Below are 17,857 nucleotides of genomic sequence, written 5' to 3'. Positions count from 1 at the left end.
TTGCTATGGCTTAATTGAACACAATATCCACATCACTGAAAGTATGAATCACAAGACAGAGTTATCTGTATTTCACACTGAGAAAAATAGGATTGACCAACAAGTTGATAAAGCAGTATTCCTATCTGCAGCACAATACAATGCAATCCTTTCCACAGATGTTCTACGATGCAACATGCAGTTGTTGTGCTGGAATGCATCTGGCAAAGATCTCTGTCTTGTATTTTCACTAGCAGGGTCTTCACATTTTCAGAACACTGCGAATACTGAAACAACAGAACATAATTTAAAATTAAATGGGATGGCCTCTGTTCTGTTTATCATAGTAAATGGGTTAGATTCAGACTCACAGAAATCCCTTCTCAGGGAAGAGCCCTCTTCTGTTGGCTAATTTCAGAGATCTGCTGAGAGAGCAATCTGCTCGGAGAGGATGTGCTGGAGCAAGATTTAAAAAAACCAAACCAACCAACCAACCAAACAAGCCAGAAAATGATTGGATGGAGGAGAAGCCTAATTTGGACTAGGTTGAAGGTCCAAATAATTTCCAGCATTTCTAAACTGGATTTTTCCCAGATTTTGGAAAGAACGGGACTTTCCTGTTCTTTGTGAAGTCCAGGAGATGTCCGGATCAGGTAAGTGATACCTCCAAGCTGGACATGGAGGCGTGCGATAACATCATTTTTAAATACTTTAAGCCTGTGCCCAGCCCATGCCTAGCACAGGAGAAAAAAACATATGATAATCTCCTGCCATGCTAGCAGGGTGCAGAACCTGCTGTGAGTTGTAGTCTAAATCATAAAGCAGCTCTCCAAAGTGCTAAATTCTAGCTCCCAAACAAGTACAGCATCCTGTATAATACCTGTAAATTCAGACTAAATGCTGAATTGGAATAATGGCTAATGGGGGAAAAAAATGAAATGTTTACCTTTCTCCTTTATGGAGCAGTTCAAACCCATGATTGATTTGATCAAAAGGCAGAACATGGGTAATTAGAGGATCCAGAACAAACTTTTTCGCCATGAATTCCGAAACCAGTTTAGGAACAGCATCTTTGCTTTTCAGGCCTGCAAATAACATTGTTCATGATTACGACAAGGTACACATTTGTGGGTTAAAGCTCTGATATCCCCACCGTTTTCTATACTGAAGCATGGTTATACATTTTTTTTAATCACAAGACATATATTATATTTGCTTTGCTGCTTAAGGTTGCTGGGACCTGCAGTCCAACATCTGGAATTGTATTTTGTGCTATTTAAGACCATCTGTAATGGTTCTGCTCCTCCTCACCTATCTTCTACAATAAATCCCACTGCATTGGCACACACCAAGCTTCTCCCTAAGCACAAAATGCAATAAATCTTTTCAGAAGCCAGTTGCTGGTCAATGCTAGAGCCATACCTCCAAATACAGAGCCTTTCCAAGTGCGTCCTGTGAAGATAAGTGTGGGAGAGAACGTAATCTGAGATGCTGAAGGGGGTGCTCCCACAACCACGCTTGTGCCATAGTTCATATTGCAGGAAGCCAAGGCAGCAGTCTAAGGAAAAACCAAAGTCATACATTCAGATCAAGTTAAGGAAAATTTCTATGTAAGTCATCCCTCCTATAAAAACTCTTCATTTATGGTTTCCTGTATCAGCATATGGAACAGAGCAAGAAATGGGGTAATACACTCATTTCTCAACATCGTAGCAAGTAATGGGAATGGGTTACTTCTCAAATACTGGGTAGCTAAAGGGAATATGTTAAACAAACTCTAATTTGAATTTCCAGAATCCCTTGCTGACTGGGTCTTTGGTGTAATAGTTTTTTGGGACACAATTTGGAGAAAAAGGAAATAAGAAAATAATGGAAGTGTTCTTGCCCCTCCCCATTTAGGTCAATCATACAACGTACTTCATGCACATACCATAGTGTCAGTGCGTCCAATCACTTCAAATGAATAGTCCACACCATCCCCATCAGTCATGTCCAGCACCACTTCATTGATGGGCTTCTGGAAATCCAGAGGGCTGATACACTCGGTGGCTCCCAGCTCTTTAGCCATAGGAAATTTATCCTTGTTGATGTCAATTCCAATGATTCGTGATGCTCCAGCTGCTTTACAGCCCATGACCACGGAGAGGCCGACTCCTCCCAGACCAAAAACAGCACAGGAAGTATCAGGCCTTACCTGTATCAATAACAGCACAATAATCTTAGTAATATGAAGTTGTATGATTACAACACACACACACACACACTTTTATTTATAAAAATATCATACAAAAACTACCAATGACTACTAAAATATACATACACACATGCATACAAAGAATTACATTCCTTACATAAAACTAACATAAATTCTCTTCTACAATGTTCTATATATACATACACATATATCTTTTTTTCAATTGACCTGTTGAAATTTGAGAATTCTGTAATTTAGAAGGAGAATGTAAATATATAACCCTCATTCAGGTAGTAGCAACATTTTAGTTCCACATGCTAAAAAATAGGTATTCTTATAACATATCTACCTGAAGAGTCATACACAAATGGACTGGAAACTATTCATGGATGTTTTGAGCAATAGGAAATCAGTAATAATAATAGGAAGAAACAATGGATGACAGATAAAACACCACAAGCATTAAAAGAAAGAAAAGAAGCAAAACAAAAGGGAGACAGGAATAAAGAAAACAGAAATAATGACCACAGAATATCTTCACAAGTTCAATCTAGACAACGAGGATATAGAAATAGTAAAACAGTTCCTATTCCTGGGATCAAACATAGACCAGAATCAGGAGAAGAGTAAGAATGGAGAGATCCTAGAAGAACTAGAAGAGGTCCTAAAGAGCAAAGCTATACAACTAAGCATAAAAGTCAGAATTGTACAAGCAATTGTACAATTACCATATATGGATGTGAGAGCTGGACAATTAAGAAAATGGACAAAAAGAAACTAAATTCATTTGAGTGAGATGTGGTGCTAGAAAAGAGTGCTAAGGATACCATGAACAGCAAAAAAGTGGGTCCTAGAGTAGATCAAGCCTGAAATTTCTCTGGAGGCAAAGATCTGCCTATGCTGCAAAAAACATTTCCTGGATACTCTGCTGTAGCTGCACTGCAGAAATAATGTGGTTTGACACCACATTAATGGCCATGGCTCAGAGCTATAGAATTCTGGGATTAATAGTTTATTGTGGCACCAAAGTTCTTTGACAGAGAAGGCTAAATATCTCACCAAACTACAAATCCCAGAATTCTGTAGCATTGATCCATGGCAGTTATAGTGGTATCAAACTGCATTTTTTTTGCAGTGCAGATTCAGCCTCTGATATAAAATCCTTAATCTTGTCATTTGTCCCAACTAGAGTAGACACACAGAATCAGTGCCTATATGGTGACTCACCATTCAACAATTCACTCAACAGGTCTACTTTAGTTAGATTTATTATTGAACTTAATTATTAATACAGTCAGCTCTTCTTATCCACAGATTTTTTATCCATGGATTCAACTATCCACAGCCTGAAAATATTTGAAAAATATATACAAAAGCAAACCTTGATTTTGCTATTTTACATAAGGGACATCATTTCACTATCCCATTGTATATAATGGGAATTCAGCATCCACAGATTTTGGTATCCATGAGGGGTCCTGAAACCACACCACAGCGGATACCATGTGACTTCATTATTGAACTTAAATGAAATACAATCATGTGGAAATGTTTGGTGTTACAGTTTCACAACTGATAGGATACAGACACTCATATGTAAAATACTCATACAAATACTCATATGTAAAAAAATTACTCATGTGGCAGGTCATACACTTACATCCTAATGCTTACCTTTGCAGATCTGATAGCAGCACCGTAACCAGTAGAAAATCCACAGCCTATCAGGCATGCTTTCTCGGGTGGAGCAGCGGAATCAATTTTGGCCACTGAATCCTCATGCACTACGGTATATTCAGTAAAGGTGCTGGTGCTAGCAAAATTGTGAACTAGCTTCCCTTTGTAGGAAAATCTGGTGGTGCCATCGTACATTACTCCCTTAAATTCACCAAGGCTTTAAAACATGGAAAGGGAAATCAGATTATTGGGCTAATTTTCAACAAGAACAAGAAAGCCTGCAGTACTAGTATAGTACTAGTACTTTCTAATATTGCTGCAAATGATAGCAAAAACTCACTCATTCTTTTCACACAGGTTGCCTTCAGGATTCTTGCATGGGCTGCATTTCCCACATTGTGGGAGAAAGAGTGGAATGACTTTGTCTCCTAGAAATTACATAAAGAATATTGTGAGCCTGAAAGTTCTAAATGGAGTAATAGCAGCGAGTGTTCACAACCAAGGACCTGTCCAAACTATTGCAAAAAAGTGAGATCTCTTGGAAAAGAAAACCTACGGTAGTTTATTATTGGTTGGAACTACACAGAAAAGCTTTTTTTAAAAAATCCACATGGATTGCTTCAACCAGCTGGGAAGGAAGACAGGGTAAAGGACACTTAATAGGAAATTAATAAACATACAGATTCCATAATGCTAGAGAGAACTGGCCAGTCATAGATCTCATTATTTTTGATAGCACCTGGACTGATGCATTTCTGAGGTGCTGCAGATCAGGGTGCTGAGAAATGACATTTGTAGTTCTCTCCTGATAATTGGGTGCAGATAAGCAGCTCTCATGGACCCCAAGGGGTCTCTCCATTTGCCTGTTCTCAATGCACCCTGCAACCAGCAGAATGCTGCAGATATAATTTCCTAGCAACTTGATCTCCAGTACCTCAGAAGTTATTCATTTGGATCACTACCTGACAGCAATGGTAGGTTTTTTTTTTTTTTGAGGGTTGGCATCATCAGATGGATGGATAAAGGAGCTGTATCATCATAGGTTAAAAATGCACCACAACCACCAAATATAAAATACAAACAAGTGCAAATGGAAAGGAATGCTGGGAAGGGCATTTGGCAAGGAAGTGGGGCTATGGAGCCAGTGTGAAGAAGACAGAGACCAGGACAGAAGCAGCACCGTCACACTTTTGAAGAGCTGTTTGATAACAACTGTTCTCAACCTGGTATGTTTGAATGTTCTAATCTAATGCGATTGTGGGTCCTTAAGAGCCTGTTGTGATAAAATCCTTAGCCTCTGCTGGTCACGCTTCTTTTCCTTTAGTGAGCTGGCTTTATGTAACTGAATACCTTTTTCTGGTGCTGGAATTTGTTTTTATCCTTTTACACTGAAATGGTATATTCTTCTTGATCTTTTTATTCATTTTGTTTTCTATGTTGCTTAGGGAATTATTTTTCATTCAAGAAATGATTAACATGACAAAAATCAACTGTGCAAAATAGACTGCATATTTTGGCACTCAGAAATACGATGCCAGTTCCAACTCTGCAATCTCAGGGCTTGCCAGTTCAGCTTATCCTCTTGTTATCTTAACTCCAGAATCTAACATGATTAAGATGTGAAAAGATGGGTTAAAAAAAAACATATCTGCTTTCTTGCACGCCCATGCTTGCCTTGGGTGTAGGCACATTTCTAATCTCCTCTCCCATGTTGTTTGGTGGAGGGCACAGTGTATAAAAAGGGCCAGTCAAACCTCAGTGGTTAGCAGTTAGAAAATCTTGTATTGATTTTTACCAGACATTATAGCAGTTGGATACCACTTTAACTGCCATGGTTGTATGTTATAGAATCCTGGAATTTGTGATTTGGGAACTACAGATGCCAGCCACAGATGCTGATGAAGCGTCAGGAATAAACTCTTCTAGAACATGGCCACATAGCCCCCAAAACCCACAAAGATCGACAGACACTCTCTCAGTCTCAGAGGATTGCAATGGCAACCCCCCTCTGAAAAAACTTGCTAAGAAAAACCTGTGATAGGTTTGTCTTATGCTTACCATAAATTGAAAACACACAAAAACAACAGCAGCAACAAAGCACTACAGAAGTAGTTCTCAGCCTTTAGTTCTCCAGATGTTTTCACCTTCAATTCCTAGAATTGCTACGCATTGTTCAAACTAGTTGAGACTTCGATGCAATGGAATCCAAAACATCCAGAGGAACAAAGGTTGAAAACCTCTGCTCTAGAGCTCTTTGGCATTTGCCAAACTGGCTGGGATTACCTTACCCTAGTTTAATTTTTGTCATTTTGTATATGACAATGCACTCTGTGTGCTTTGACATACCTGGTTTCACACTGGTAACTCCTTCCCCAACACTCTCCACAACACCAACTGCTTCATGGCCAGGAATAATGGGGAAGTTCACTTTTATCGCACCACTGAGTACATGGTCATCTGTGCGACAGATTCCAGTAGCCAGAATCTGCAATAAAGATGAAAAATTACTACAGACAATTGCTTCCCATTTAGAAGTTTGATGCAGTTATTTAGGGCATCAACAAGTGACTTTAGACTGGTTGGACAAGTGTTACTTCAGGGACTTAGGGCACAAGCCAGGTGAGGCTTTGCAGGTAAGGACCAGCTCTTTGCAAATTTGGCAGTCCCTATTAATCTTCTGTTGTCCCACTTTTTCAGTTGCTTTTAAAACACTGCATTTTCTCTCTCCTCCTTCGACTTTCCCCCTTTATTCTCAGCTTCCTTCAGTTGCTGCAGACTGAGTTAAAAGCATAAAAAGTAGTTTGTACTCAAATGTCATAACTCATCTCCTAGAGTCTGACAATTCAGAGATAGAAGGGGAGGCAGACTGCCAGGAATTTGCAGCCCCTGATAATGATGCCCTATGAGGAGGGCGAGTTGAGGCAAGGGGGGCTTGCTCCCTAATAGGAGGCTGAAGATGCTGAAGATCAATTGCCATAATTCATCAAGTAATAATGGGACAAAGAAAAATTATGCTACTCCCAAAGGTGATTACGTAGGAGGTACTGACCTATGGTAATTAGGTACCTGGGGCCTTAAAGCAGCTGCCTATAAATTTCCCTTAGGCAAAAGTAAACTGCTGCAGCTTCTTTTAGCTTGTGTGTTCTTCCTCATGAACTTTGCCATTTTGACCACACCCTGAAGTTGCTTGGCCATATGTATTCTAGTTTTAACTGTGAAATATTGGCATGGAACCCATGTGGACAAATTGGAGAGTATTGTTATATTAATTATACTGGCCTCACTTCAGTGCATATATGTCATTGACAGGGCCAGTGTAGTCATGAAGGTGCTAGCAAGTTCAGGTTCAGGTCCAGAACTCTGTCCATCACTTCTGCCATGGTAGGACTGCTTAGCATTCCTATCATCATTCCCATAGTAACCTGTAGGTGGAAGACACATTCTGGACAACTTGCCCAGGGTTTCCCAAAACCTAGAACTAGACTTGTTAATTTTCCTGGTACCTCCACCCCACCCCCACCCCAATGCATAGGAAAACCCAGAGACATGTCTCCAAATGCTCAATTGATGGCTGTTTTTTATTTTAAAAGGAAATACATACTGGTGAGAGTAATAAATAAAATCTCTGCCATATCCCTAAACCTTACCTCCTTCCCCCCATCTTGCATAACAAATCTCACCAGATTTCCTTGTGGAGAGGCAATGACTGTCAAACAATTCTAAGTCTGTAATACCAGCTACCTTAGAAATCTTACAGATACATGTGGACTGTGAATCTGGATTTATAAATGCATATTGTTCATAGAATCATAGAATCAGAGTTGGAAGAGACCGCAAGGGCCATCCAGTCCAACCCCCTGCCATGCAGGAAATCCAAATCAAAGCATCCCCGACAGATGGCCATCCAGCCTCTGTTTAAAGACCTCCAAAGGAGGGAGACTCCACTACACTCCGAGGGAGTTTGTTTCACTGTCGAACAGCCCTTACTGTCAGGAAGTTACTCCTAATGTTGAGGTGGAATCTCTTTTCCTGCAGCTTGCATCCATTGCTCTGGGTCCTAATCTCTGGAGCAGCAGAAAACAAGCTTGCTCCCTCCTCAATATGACATCCCTTCAAATATTTAAACAGAGCTATCATATCACCTCTTAACCTTCTTTTCTCCAGGCTAAACATACCCAGCTCCCTAAGTTGTTCCTCATAGGGCATGGTTTCCAGACCTTTCACCATTTTAGTTGCCCTCCTTTGGACATGCTCCAGTTTCTCAATGTCCTTTTTGAATTGTGGTGCCCAGAACTGGACACAATATTCCAGGTGGGGCCTGACCAGAGCAGAATATAGTGGCACTATTACTTCCCTTGATCTAGACACTATACTTCTATTGATGCAGCCTAAAATCGCATTGGCCTTGTTAGCTGCCGCATCGCACTGTTGACTCATGTTCAACTTGTGGTCTACTTGGACTCCTAGATCCCTTTCACATGTAGTTTCATTCAGCCAGGTGTCCCCCATCCTATATCTGTGCATTTCATTTTTTCGCCCTAAGTGCAGTACCTTACATTTCTCTCTGTTGAAGTTCATTTTGTTAGCTGTGGCCCAGCTTTCTAGTCTATTCAGGTCATTTTGAATCTTGATCTTGTCCTCTGGAGTATTAGCTATTTCTCCTAATTTGGTGTTATCTGCAAATTTGATAAGTATTCCCCCAATTTTTTCCTCCAAGTCATTGATAAAGATGTTGAATAACACTGGGCCCAGGACAGAGCCCTGTGTAACACCACTGGTTACTTCTCTCCAGGATGAAAAGGTGCCATTGTTGAGCACCCTTTGGGTTCGGCCGGTCAACCAATTACAAATCCTCGTAACAGTTGCCTTGTCTAGCCCACATTTTACAAGCTTGTTTGCAAGAATGTCATGGGGAACTCTGTCAAAGGCCTTACTGAAATCAAGATATACTACAGTGGGCCCTTGTTATACGCTGGGGTTTGGTTCCAAGATCCCCCATGTATAACAAAATCCGTGTATACTCAAGTCCCATTAAATATAATGACATAGCAAAATGGTGTCCCTTATAAAAAATGAAAAATCAAGGTTTGATATTTGAAATTTATACTTTTTTTGAACATTTTCAAACCGTGTATGCTTGAATCCGTGTATAAGAAATTCGTGTATACGAAGGGCCGACTGTATATCCACAGCATTCCCTTCATCTACCAAGCTAGTAATTTTACCAAAGAAAGAGATCAGATTTGTCTGGCATGATTTGTTTCTCTGAAACCCATGTTGACTTTTTGTAATTATGGAATTGCTTTCTAGATGTTCACAGACTCTCTGTTTAATTATCTGCTCTAGAATCTTTCCTGGTATAGATGTCAGACTAACTGGACGATAATTGTTGGGATCCTCTTTCTTCCCCTCCTCCAGTCTGCTGGGACTTCTCCTGTTCTCCAGGAGTTCTCAAAGATTATTGCCAATGGCTCCGATATTACATTTGCCAGTTCTTTTAATACCCTTGGATGTAGCTCATCTGGTCCTGGAGACTTAAATTCATTTAGATTAACAAGGAATTCCTGTACTATCTCTTTACTTATTTTGTGCTGAAATTCTCCTATTCTGTCCTCTGCTCCTTTATCCTCAGGTTGAGTTCCCTTGGCCTTTTCTGAGAAGACTGAGGCAAAGAAAGTGTTGAGTAATTCTGCCTTTTCTCTGTCCCCTGTTAGCATTTTGCCATCTTCTCCACGCAGTGGTCCTACCATTTTCTTCTTCTTCCTTTTGCTGTGGACATATCCATAAAAGCCCTTTTTGTTGTTCTTAACCTCTCTAGCAAGTTTGAGTTCATTCTGTGCTTTAGCTTTTCTGACCTTATCTCTACACTTGCTAGCTATTTGTTTGAATTCCTCATTGGTGATTTCCCCATTTTTTCCATTTCTTATACATGTTCCGTTTAAAATTTAGCTGAGCTGAAAGTTCCTTGGTCATCCATCCTGGGTTCTTGCGACACCTCCCATATTGATATTTGATATTTAAGACCTAAGTGATGTTTGGATGTAGCTGCCTGGAATTTGACCTGAAAGCTAGCACAAACCCGTTGGAAAAGGCTTCTATTATACTGTGATTTCTATGAAGACCACAAGCTTTTGTTGGTTACATAAGCAAAGTATACTTTAGCAGAACCTATGTTTGAGAGGAGATTACAGCAAGGGTGGGGAACCTTTTTTAGCCTAAGGGGCAGATTCAGTTTCAAAAACTTTCTCAAGGTTGGGTTCATTCCAGAAGTGGGCAAGGCCAATGACAAATGGGTGGCAAAGAAAGCAAAAGATACCAGCGTATGTGAACTCAAAGATCCCCATATAACTAAGGTCCAAAACACACTGCAGAAATAATCCAGACCAAATTCAGACCACTTTAACTGCCCTGGCTCAATACTAGGGAATTCTGGGAACTGTAGTGTTGTGAGACATTTTACCTTCTATGCCAGAGAGCTCTGGGGCCACAAGAAACTACAAGTCCCAGGATTCCCTAGCACTGAGCCAGGGAAGTTAAAGTGATCTCAAACTGGATTATTTCTGCAGTGTGTTCTGGATGTCTGATTTGGAGATGCATTTAAGTCTTTCAGAATGGTGGGAAGAACAGTAGAAACCACAGCAAATGGCCTAATGAGGGAGATGGTGTCACAAGGCTACTAGTGGAGTAGCAGATGGGCAGCTTGGGACCCCAGAAGACGTGGATTTGCCCCCAGTGTTGTGACAACAGGCAAAGCTTTGTCCCTTCTTGTCAGAAATATGACAAAGGAATTCTATTTTGGAATAAAAACTTCCATCATACAGCAAGCTGCCTCTGTAACTATGATGGCTACCATAGCTTAGAAAAGTTACCATTGTGCACTAAAACTTCCAGAGTCCCCTAGCAGGCTTGGGCATTGTCCATGCTGCCTTGAGGATTCTGGGAACTGTCATTCAAAAAGAGAAATCTTCTAAACACGCCTTGTGTTCTGATGCTCCCAAATGACTTTAGCCACAAGTCCTGCCTCGAGAGATGGCTATAAAATTCTGCCCAGGTGGAATTCCACCCCATCTCCACCCCATCTCCATTCTCCTTTCTGCACAGGATTCAGGAGTGGTGAAGGAGCATCGGACTAATTCTATATATGTCCAGTCAGAAGGATGAGGTCATCTTTGAGACCTCAAGAGGACCACTGGGAGGTCCTAGAGGATGCATTTGTCCTTATCTTTCTGCCTATGAGGACATAGCTAGATATTCCTTTGCTTCTCTCTGCTCTCCATCATCCACTACATGTTAGTGCTGGGTTGGGGGCAGGAGGAAGGTGACTGATGAAGGAGTGAGGATTGTAAGTCCTCTCTTTGCAACAACAACAAAAAAGACATATGCCAGCATTATGTCATAAACAGGATGCCAGTCCATGCCTGCAGATAAGTCTCTTGGGGATTTATTTCATCATTTTTTCAGGTGAATGAATGAAGAAGCCATTGTGAGAAGTACACCTGTACATCAGAGCTCTAGTTCCAGCAGCATACTGCCAGTCTGAGAAACAACTCAAGATATTTAGGTGCCTGAGATGAAGAAAATGATGCCACTTTCCTCCATATTCTACATATAGCCTACCCACCAGGATCAACAATTAAATTTATAACTCCTAATAGGACAGCATCATGCCCTGTAACTGAGGGCAATAGTTTAGTGTAGGAAGCATGGGGGGTTTGGGAAGGGAAAACTCTCCTAGTTCTCAGACTCTCCAGCTTGAAGCATATGCTCCCAAAGGGCAGCTGTCTCACTTTGTCTAATGGTAGACTCAACCAGAGTAGAGTGAATGTGGGTGAATACAGATAATCTGCCCAAACTAGAGTTAGGTTTCTTTTCTTTACCTTGATGCGAACTTCATGTGCTTTTGGTGGGGCCACTTCTATTTCCACAATGCTAAATGGTTTCTTAGGTTCCCAGACTATGGCTGCTTTGCATTTGATGACCTGTGAAAATAATAGGAGATGAGACAGTATTTATAACTACCGGACTTGAAATAAGACATTCTTACTTTCTCTTTTTCCACATTCTCATGGCACTTTAGCATATTCTCATAGTGTACAGTGTGGCTTGCATTTAAAGCTGGGGGTTAAACAAATCACTGTTTTCTTTTTCCATAGCCACCCTGCCAGCAAAGCCAATGGTCATGGCAGCTGAGGGAATGTGTGAATGTAAACACACCCAGAGTACCTTTTCCAAATTCTAAGTAAGGACTTCATTGTACCGCCTCTGGTGCCCAACTTACCTCTTCCGAATTGGGCTCAAATTGGGAAGTTACACTAATTTTACTGCAGTGTTGCATTCGGGTCCCATAAGTCACTTCGGCAGCCATTTTTTCCAAACCCAAAGCTTTAGAATGGGAAAAAATGACTCCCTAAGTGACTTATGGGTCTCAAATTTAATGCTGGTGGGAACAGGAAGCTGTTTTGAGGAAAATGTCCATATGATAAAATCAGAGTTAACTTCCAAATTTGAGCCCAATTCGGAAGAGCTAAATCAGGCACCGGATGCAGTGCGATAAAGTCCTAAGACTGTTTAGGCTTGAGCCCAAACAAACTGCTCACAGTTTACTATTTGCAGGGACTTCCTCACACCTGCAGTCTGAAAAGATTCAGCTCAGGATTCCTTTAGCTTCTTCTATAGGTAGAGTCTCTAATTCTATACTCTCTAATGTCCCAATTTGGCAGGGACAGTCCAGATTAATCCTCTATCATTCCATTTGTTCAGGTGGTTTTAAAATGCTTGCTCTCCATCTCCCACTTTCCCTCCTTTGTCCTCAGCTTACTTCAATTGCTGCAGACTGAGTTAAAAGTGCAAAAGTAGTTTTTACAAAATCAGCTCATTGGAGAATGGAGGGAGAGGAGAAGAGCAGGTGGAGACTTGCCTTTTCCAGTAGGCTCAGGCAAAAGCAAACTGTTGCTACCTCTTCTAACTTGTGAGATGCTCTTTATTAATAACTTTTGCCACAATGATCACATTCTGATTTTGCTTGGCCACATATATCCCAGTTTTCATCAGTGAAATGTTGAAAGAAAGACTAGGCTATTGAAGACATACAAGAAAATTTGACACTTTTAGTATTTGAAGGAGGATTTCTGCCGTTTTACAAGTCCCAGATTTCGCCCCTTTGTTTCTATCTAAAGAGAAAGACTAGGAGCTAAAGGACTGGAGAACAAGTTCAATATGCCTAAGGGTCAGTCATATATTTCCTGAACAGCAGCACCCATCTGTATAACATAGTAATACCTGTGCAACATCGGGAATGATGGTGCCACTGTTGAAGAGAACAACTACCACTACAGAAGCAATGTCCTTAAAAACTTAGACAAACCTCTAGTTAGTTATGTATGAAACAAACATAAGCATGTGTTTCAGCAGGTCATGTGATCTTGTTGGCTTCAGCATCAGTGGAGTACTCTTTCCAGATTGTTTTTTCCACCATAGTTCATTTTGGGAGAAGAATTGCATTTTTCTACACGCAGCAGAGTTACAAAATCATTTGTACACACAAATATGTCCTTTGTCTCCCTTCTCTTTTATTTTGTATCCCTTTTATCATTTATAACATATTTTTTTCCACAGGACTATACGTAAGTATCTGTAAATTTTGAGGGCAGCAAGTCTTTTCTGTCTGACTATAGATTCTGTTGAGAGAAAGCAGTCCTGCATGATACGAATGCCAGCTCTTCAGAACAGGATTAAATCTAGTAGCGGCAGATTGTGTGATGGATTTTGCCAGCATTTCTATTGCAAGAAACTCTCAGCTTCTGGCCAAGGTGCAATATAGCCACTCTATGTGTGCATTTAGGTTCCAGTTTTACACATAGACACACATCTGGGATGTAAAAGCAATGTTAAAAGAAATCATCTACTTACTTTCCCTGCAGTGCTCATGGTTCTAGGCTTTGCAATCTATCAGCCTTTCTGTGTGGTTTTGGTAGTTCTAGTCTGCCCTCCCAGATGGACCAAAATTTCCCTTTTAAAGTAGTTGCTCAGATGTGACTCAATTTTCAACAAAGTCCAATATTTACTGAGCCCCACCCTAAGATCTTGGCCACTCCTCTACTGTCACTTTGTTTCCTCTAGTTTAATTGTATGTATGGATTAAAATTCAGTTGTGTGGGTGTTTTCACCTCAAAGGCTTGATTAAGACATGCTGAGGCACTGAGCAACGTCAAGTTTACAAAGCCCCACATGACGCCTCTTAAATTTTCTTGGCTTGTGCTTAAATCTGGCACTGATTTAAATCTGGCACTGACTCAGCAGAACTGCAATGCATCTTAGCACTGTGGAAAATCAGTAGATTTGAAGACATTAAAAAGCCACATGTGTTCAATATAAACCCAAATGTCAGCTTGTGTAGCAAATCAAAAGGCAATTGCAAATGAAATTACATTTATTTTATCAGCTTCAGGATAGTCTTAGTGTAATATACTCTGCAGGGGAGAACCGAGGAAATATGATCACATATGCTGGTCCTATGCACATATTTTATCCAGGTTTTGTTATTTAAACCATAAAAGCTGAAACTCCTTCTAAACAAATCTTGCCAAGTAAACCCTGTGATAAGCTTGCCTCAGGGTAGCCATAAGTCAGAAATGACTTGAAGGGACACAACAACAACAAACCATAACTATTTCTTTGTGCTGTGAAATGGGAACAGGGCATTTTCATCAGTAAGTCCCAGCAGAGGAAATTCTTTAGTGTTAGATATATTACTTCCATTCTCTCAGTTTTTAAAAAATATATATATTCAAGCAGATGGTGAATCATTTGTGTGGTTTGATGCAGTTCTTGTTTTATCAATTTTATATTTTCATTTGGTTTGATTTTGATGGCTCCCCTCCACACATTTGGTTCTATAGTTAAAGTGGATTTCCCCACTTTTTCATAGAATCATAGAATCGTAGTTGGAAGAGACCACAAGGGCCATCCAGTCCAACCCCCTGCCATGTAGGAAATCACAATCAAAGCATCCCCGACAGATGGCCATCCAGCCTCCGTTTGAAGACCTCCAAGGAAAGAGACTCCACTACACTCTGAGGAAGTGTGTTCCACTGTCGAACAGCCCTTACTGTCAGGAAATTCCTCCTAATGTTGAGGTGGAATCTCTTTTCCTGCAGTTTGCATCCATTGTTCCGGGTCCTAGTCTCTGGAGCAGCAGAAAACAAGCTTGCTCCCTCCTCAATATGACATCCCTTTAAATATTTGAACAGGGCTATCATATCACCTCTTAACCTTCTTTTCTCCAGGCTAAACATCCCCAGCTCCCTGAGTCGTTCCTCATAGGGCAAGGTTTCCAGACCTTTCACCATTTTAGTCGCCCTCCTTTGGACACGCTCCAGTTTCTCAATGTCCTTTTTGAATTGTGGTGCCAATCTTTATAGTGATTCCTGTTTCATGGTTTTATAGCTTGATGCTGTTTTCCTTTTATTGTTTTTATGTATTGTTGCAAGTTGAGTCTCCCTTATCTGAAATGCTTGGGACCAGAAGTGTTTGAAATTTTGGATTTTCCCCCCCAAATACTGGAATATTTGCATATACGTAATGAGATATCTTAGAGACGGAACCCAATCCTCAACATAAAATTCATTTTTGTTTCATATACACGTTATAACCATAGCCTGAAGATAATTTTATACATAATATTTTGAATAATTTTGTGCATGAAACAAAGTATCTACATCGAACCATCAGAAAACAAAAGTGTCACTATCTCAGCCACCCATGTGAACAATTTTAGATTTTGGAGTATTTTGGATTTCAGAATTTGAGATAAAGTATACTCAGCCTGTATTGTTGTGGTTTTTGTTGTTTTTTCAGTGCACTCATATCACCTCTGTCACACTTTCATTGCTTTCCACTGTTATCTGACAACCCCCCCCCCCCCCCCCATATAATTTAAACATAAGAAAATACTCCTCTAGGAAAAGAGGAAGATTGTACAGTATTGCAGATGAATAGACTCAGTTAAGGAAGCCACAGCTCTGAGTTTGCAAGACCTGAGTGAGACCTTAGTTGATGACAGGGTGACTTGGAGGTCTCTCATCCACAAGGTTGGCATAAATTGGCATAATTTGAGTTTAATTGACCAGCAATTAAGAACAAAAATGAGAACATTTCTATAGGCTTAGAGTCAATTCCTAGCTCTAAACTGGAGGAGATCCTTTAAATTAATGGGATTTATGTAACTGGTAATCTTGTATTCAATAACTGATGTGTATTCTACACAGGCGTAGTAACAAGTTGTTTGCCTATGCTCCTCAATCAAAGCTATATGACACTTGGTTTGCAACAGTTTCACATTCAGCCAAGTTAAAAATGACATCAGCACTTTTGGTAAACTGCATAAGAGCAATAGAAAGAGGTTCTTTTATGCTATACAGTTATGGCGCTAGGAATCTACAGTAACTGCCATGGCAACATCCTATGGAATCCTTGGGTTTTGTGTGTCTTCATCTATGGCAACCCAAACGTGAATCTGTAATGGGTTTTCTTAAATAAATAATAAAAGTTTTATTTTTATACCGCCCTTCTTCAAATCAGGGCGGTGCACAACAGAGTTAACAATACAATATACAAATACAATGTTAAGAATAAAACCTAGACATAGACATATTAAAACCATTACAACCTCATGCCAGTCTAATTCTTGGCAGAATTTGCTTTCCTCTGAAGCTGAGAAAGTGACTTGGCAAAGGTCACCCAGCGGGTTTTCATGGCTGAACAGGGATTCGAACCCAGGTCTCCACAGTCGTTGTCCAGCATCAAGCCACTATGCCACACTGGCTCCTTTGCAGTTTAGGAAGAATATTTACAATTCTCAGCCAGAGAGCTCTAGTGTCTCACCAAGCTACAATCACCTAGATGCCATAGGATGCAGCCACAGAAGTGAAAGTAAAACATAGTGCAGTGATTATGTATCCTGAGAGGACTTAAATATAGGAAAAATTAGGCAGGAGGAGATAGAATTCAGCTGGTATGACTGTTTGCCAGAGAGATAGGAGAGAATACAGAGGAATGAAGCATGAGGTCAGGTAATGCAGACCATTGACAGGAGAAGGGAGGGAAGGAGCTGAAGGAAAATGAATGCATTATTTATATAATTGCAGTTACAGAGAGCCAGCATGGCATAGTGGTTTGAGAGTTGGACAACCACTATGGAAACCAAGCTTCGATTCCCTACTTGGTAATGAAATCCACTAATGAAACTGAGCAAATCTCATGCTCCTAGCCTCAGGGGAAGGCAATTGCAAACCCCCTCTGAACAAATCTTGCCAAGAAAATCCCATAATAGATGGATGAGACACCTCCAAGGCTTCCTATCCTCCATTGCTCTAGTCAGTCTCTGCAAACCCATGCCTGTGACTCCCCTGACTGAGTCGATCCATTTTGCTTGCAGTCTTCCCCTTTTTCTTCTCCTCACTACCCTTCCAAGCATTATTGTTTTTTCTAGTGATTCATGCCTTCTCATTATGTGGCCCAAGTACAACAGCCTCAATTTGATCACCTTGGCTTCCAGTGAGAGTTCTGGCTTGATCTGTTCAAGGACCCATTTGTTTGACTTCTTGGCTGTCCATGGTATCATAAGCACTCTTCTCCAGCACCACATCTCAAGTGTGTTGATGTTCTTTCTTCCTTCACTGTCCAGCTCTCGCATCCATACATGGCAATGGGGAACATTAATGCCTGCATGATTATAACTTTAGTGCTGTGTTGTATATCTTTGCTCTTCAGGATCTTTTCTAGTTATTCCATAGCTAGTTTTCTTCTTATTTCTTGACTGCAGTCTCCACTCTGGTCAATGCTTGATCCTAGGTATGGGAATTCTTTGACTATTTCAATTTCCTCATTGTCCAGATTGAATTTATGTACAGTGTGCCTGTGTCATACGCGGGCACACCATAGGCGGCTTCCAGCATATGCTGGAAGCCACATTGGAAAAAAGGCTCCAATGCCCCAGAAGGAGTAAAG

General features: G+C 40.6%; 1 protein-coding gene across 1 annotated transcript; it reads right to left on the bottom strand.

Annotated features, from left to right (window-relative positions):
* Window positions 1-13: 13 nt before the first annotated feature.
* Window positions 14-13,896, bottom strand: LOC121932238 (alcohol dehydrogenase 1B-like). Its single transcript, XM_042470747.1, has 9 exons — window positions 13,760-13,896; window positions 11,728-11,829; window positions 6,197-6,335; window positions 4,191-4,278; window positions 3,848-4,067; window positions 1,910-2,173; window positions 1,402-1,537; window positions 926-1,064; window positions 14-266 (listed from the first exon to the last, which is right to left on the bottom strand). Exons 1-9 carry the CDS (start codon window positions 13,775-13,777, stop codon window positions 242-244), a joined length of 1,131 nt encoding a protein of 376 aa, XP_042326681.1. The 5' UTR covers window positions 13,778-13,896; the 3' UTR covers window positions 14-241.
* Between the last annotated feature and the right edge of the window lie 3,961 nt (window positions 13,897-17,857).

The sequence above is a fragment of the Sceloporus undulatus genome, chromosome 5, assembly GCF_019175285.1.
Source record: "Sceloporus undulatus isolate JIND9_A2432 ecotype Alabama chromosome 5, SceUnd_v1.1, whole genome shotgun sequence".
NCBI classification, from domain to species: domain Eukaryota; kingdom Metazoa; phylum Chordata; class Lepidosauria; order Squamata; family Phrynosomatidae; genus Sceloporus; species Sceloporus undulatus.
This window is presented reverse-complemented; position numbering and strand designations above follow the sequence as displayed.

Coding starts and splice junctions, on each gene's coding strand:
- LOC121932238 (XM_042470747.1), bottom strand. Junction 1,065..1,401: donor GAAAGGCTCTGTATTTGGAG/GTATGGCTCTAG, acceptor TGTTATTTGCAG/GCCTGAAAAGCAAAGATGCT. Junction 267..925: donor CTGCTCCATAAAGGAGAAAG/GTAAACATTTCA, acceptor CTGTTGTTTCAG/TATTCGCAGTGTTCTGAAAA.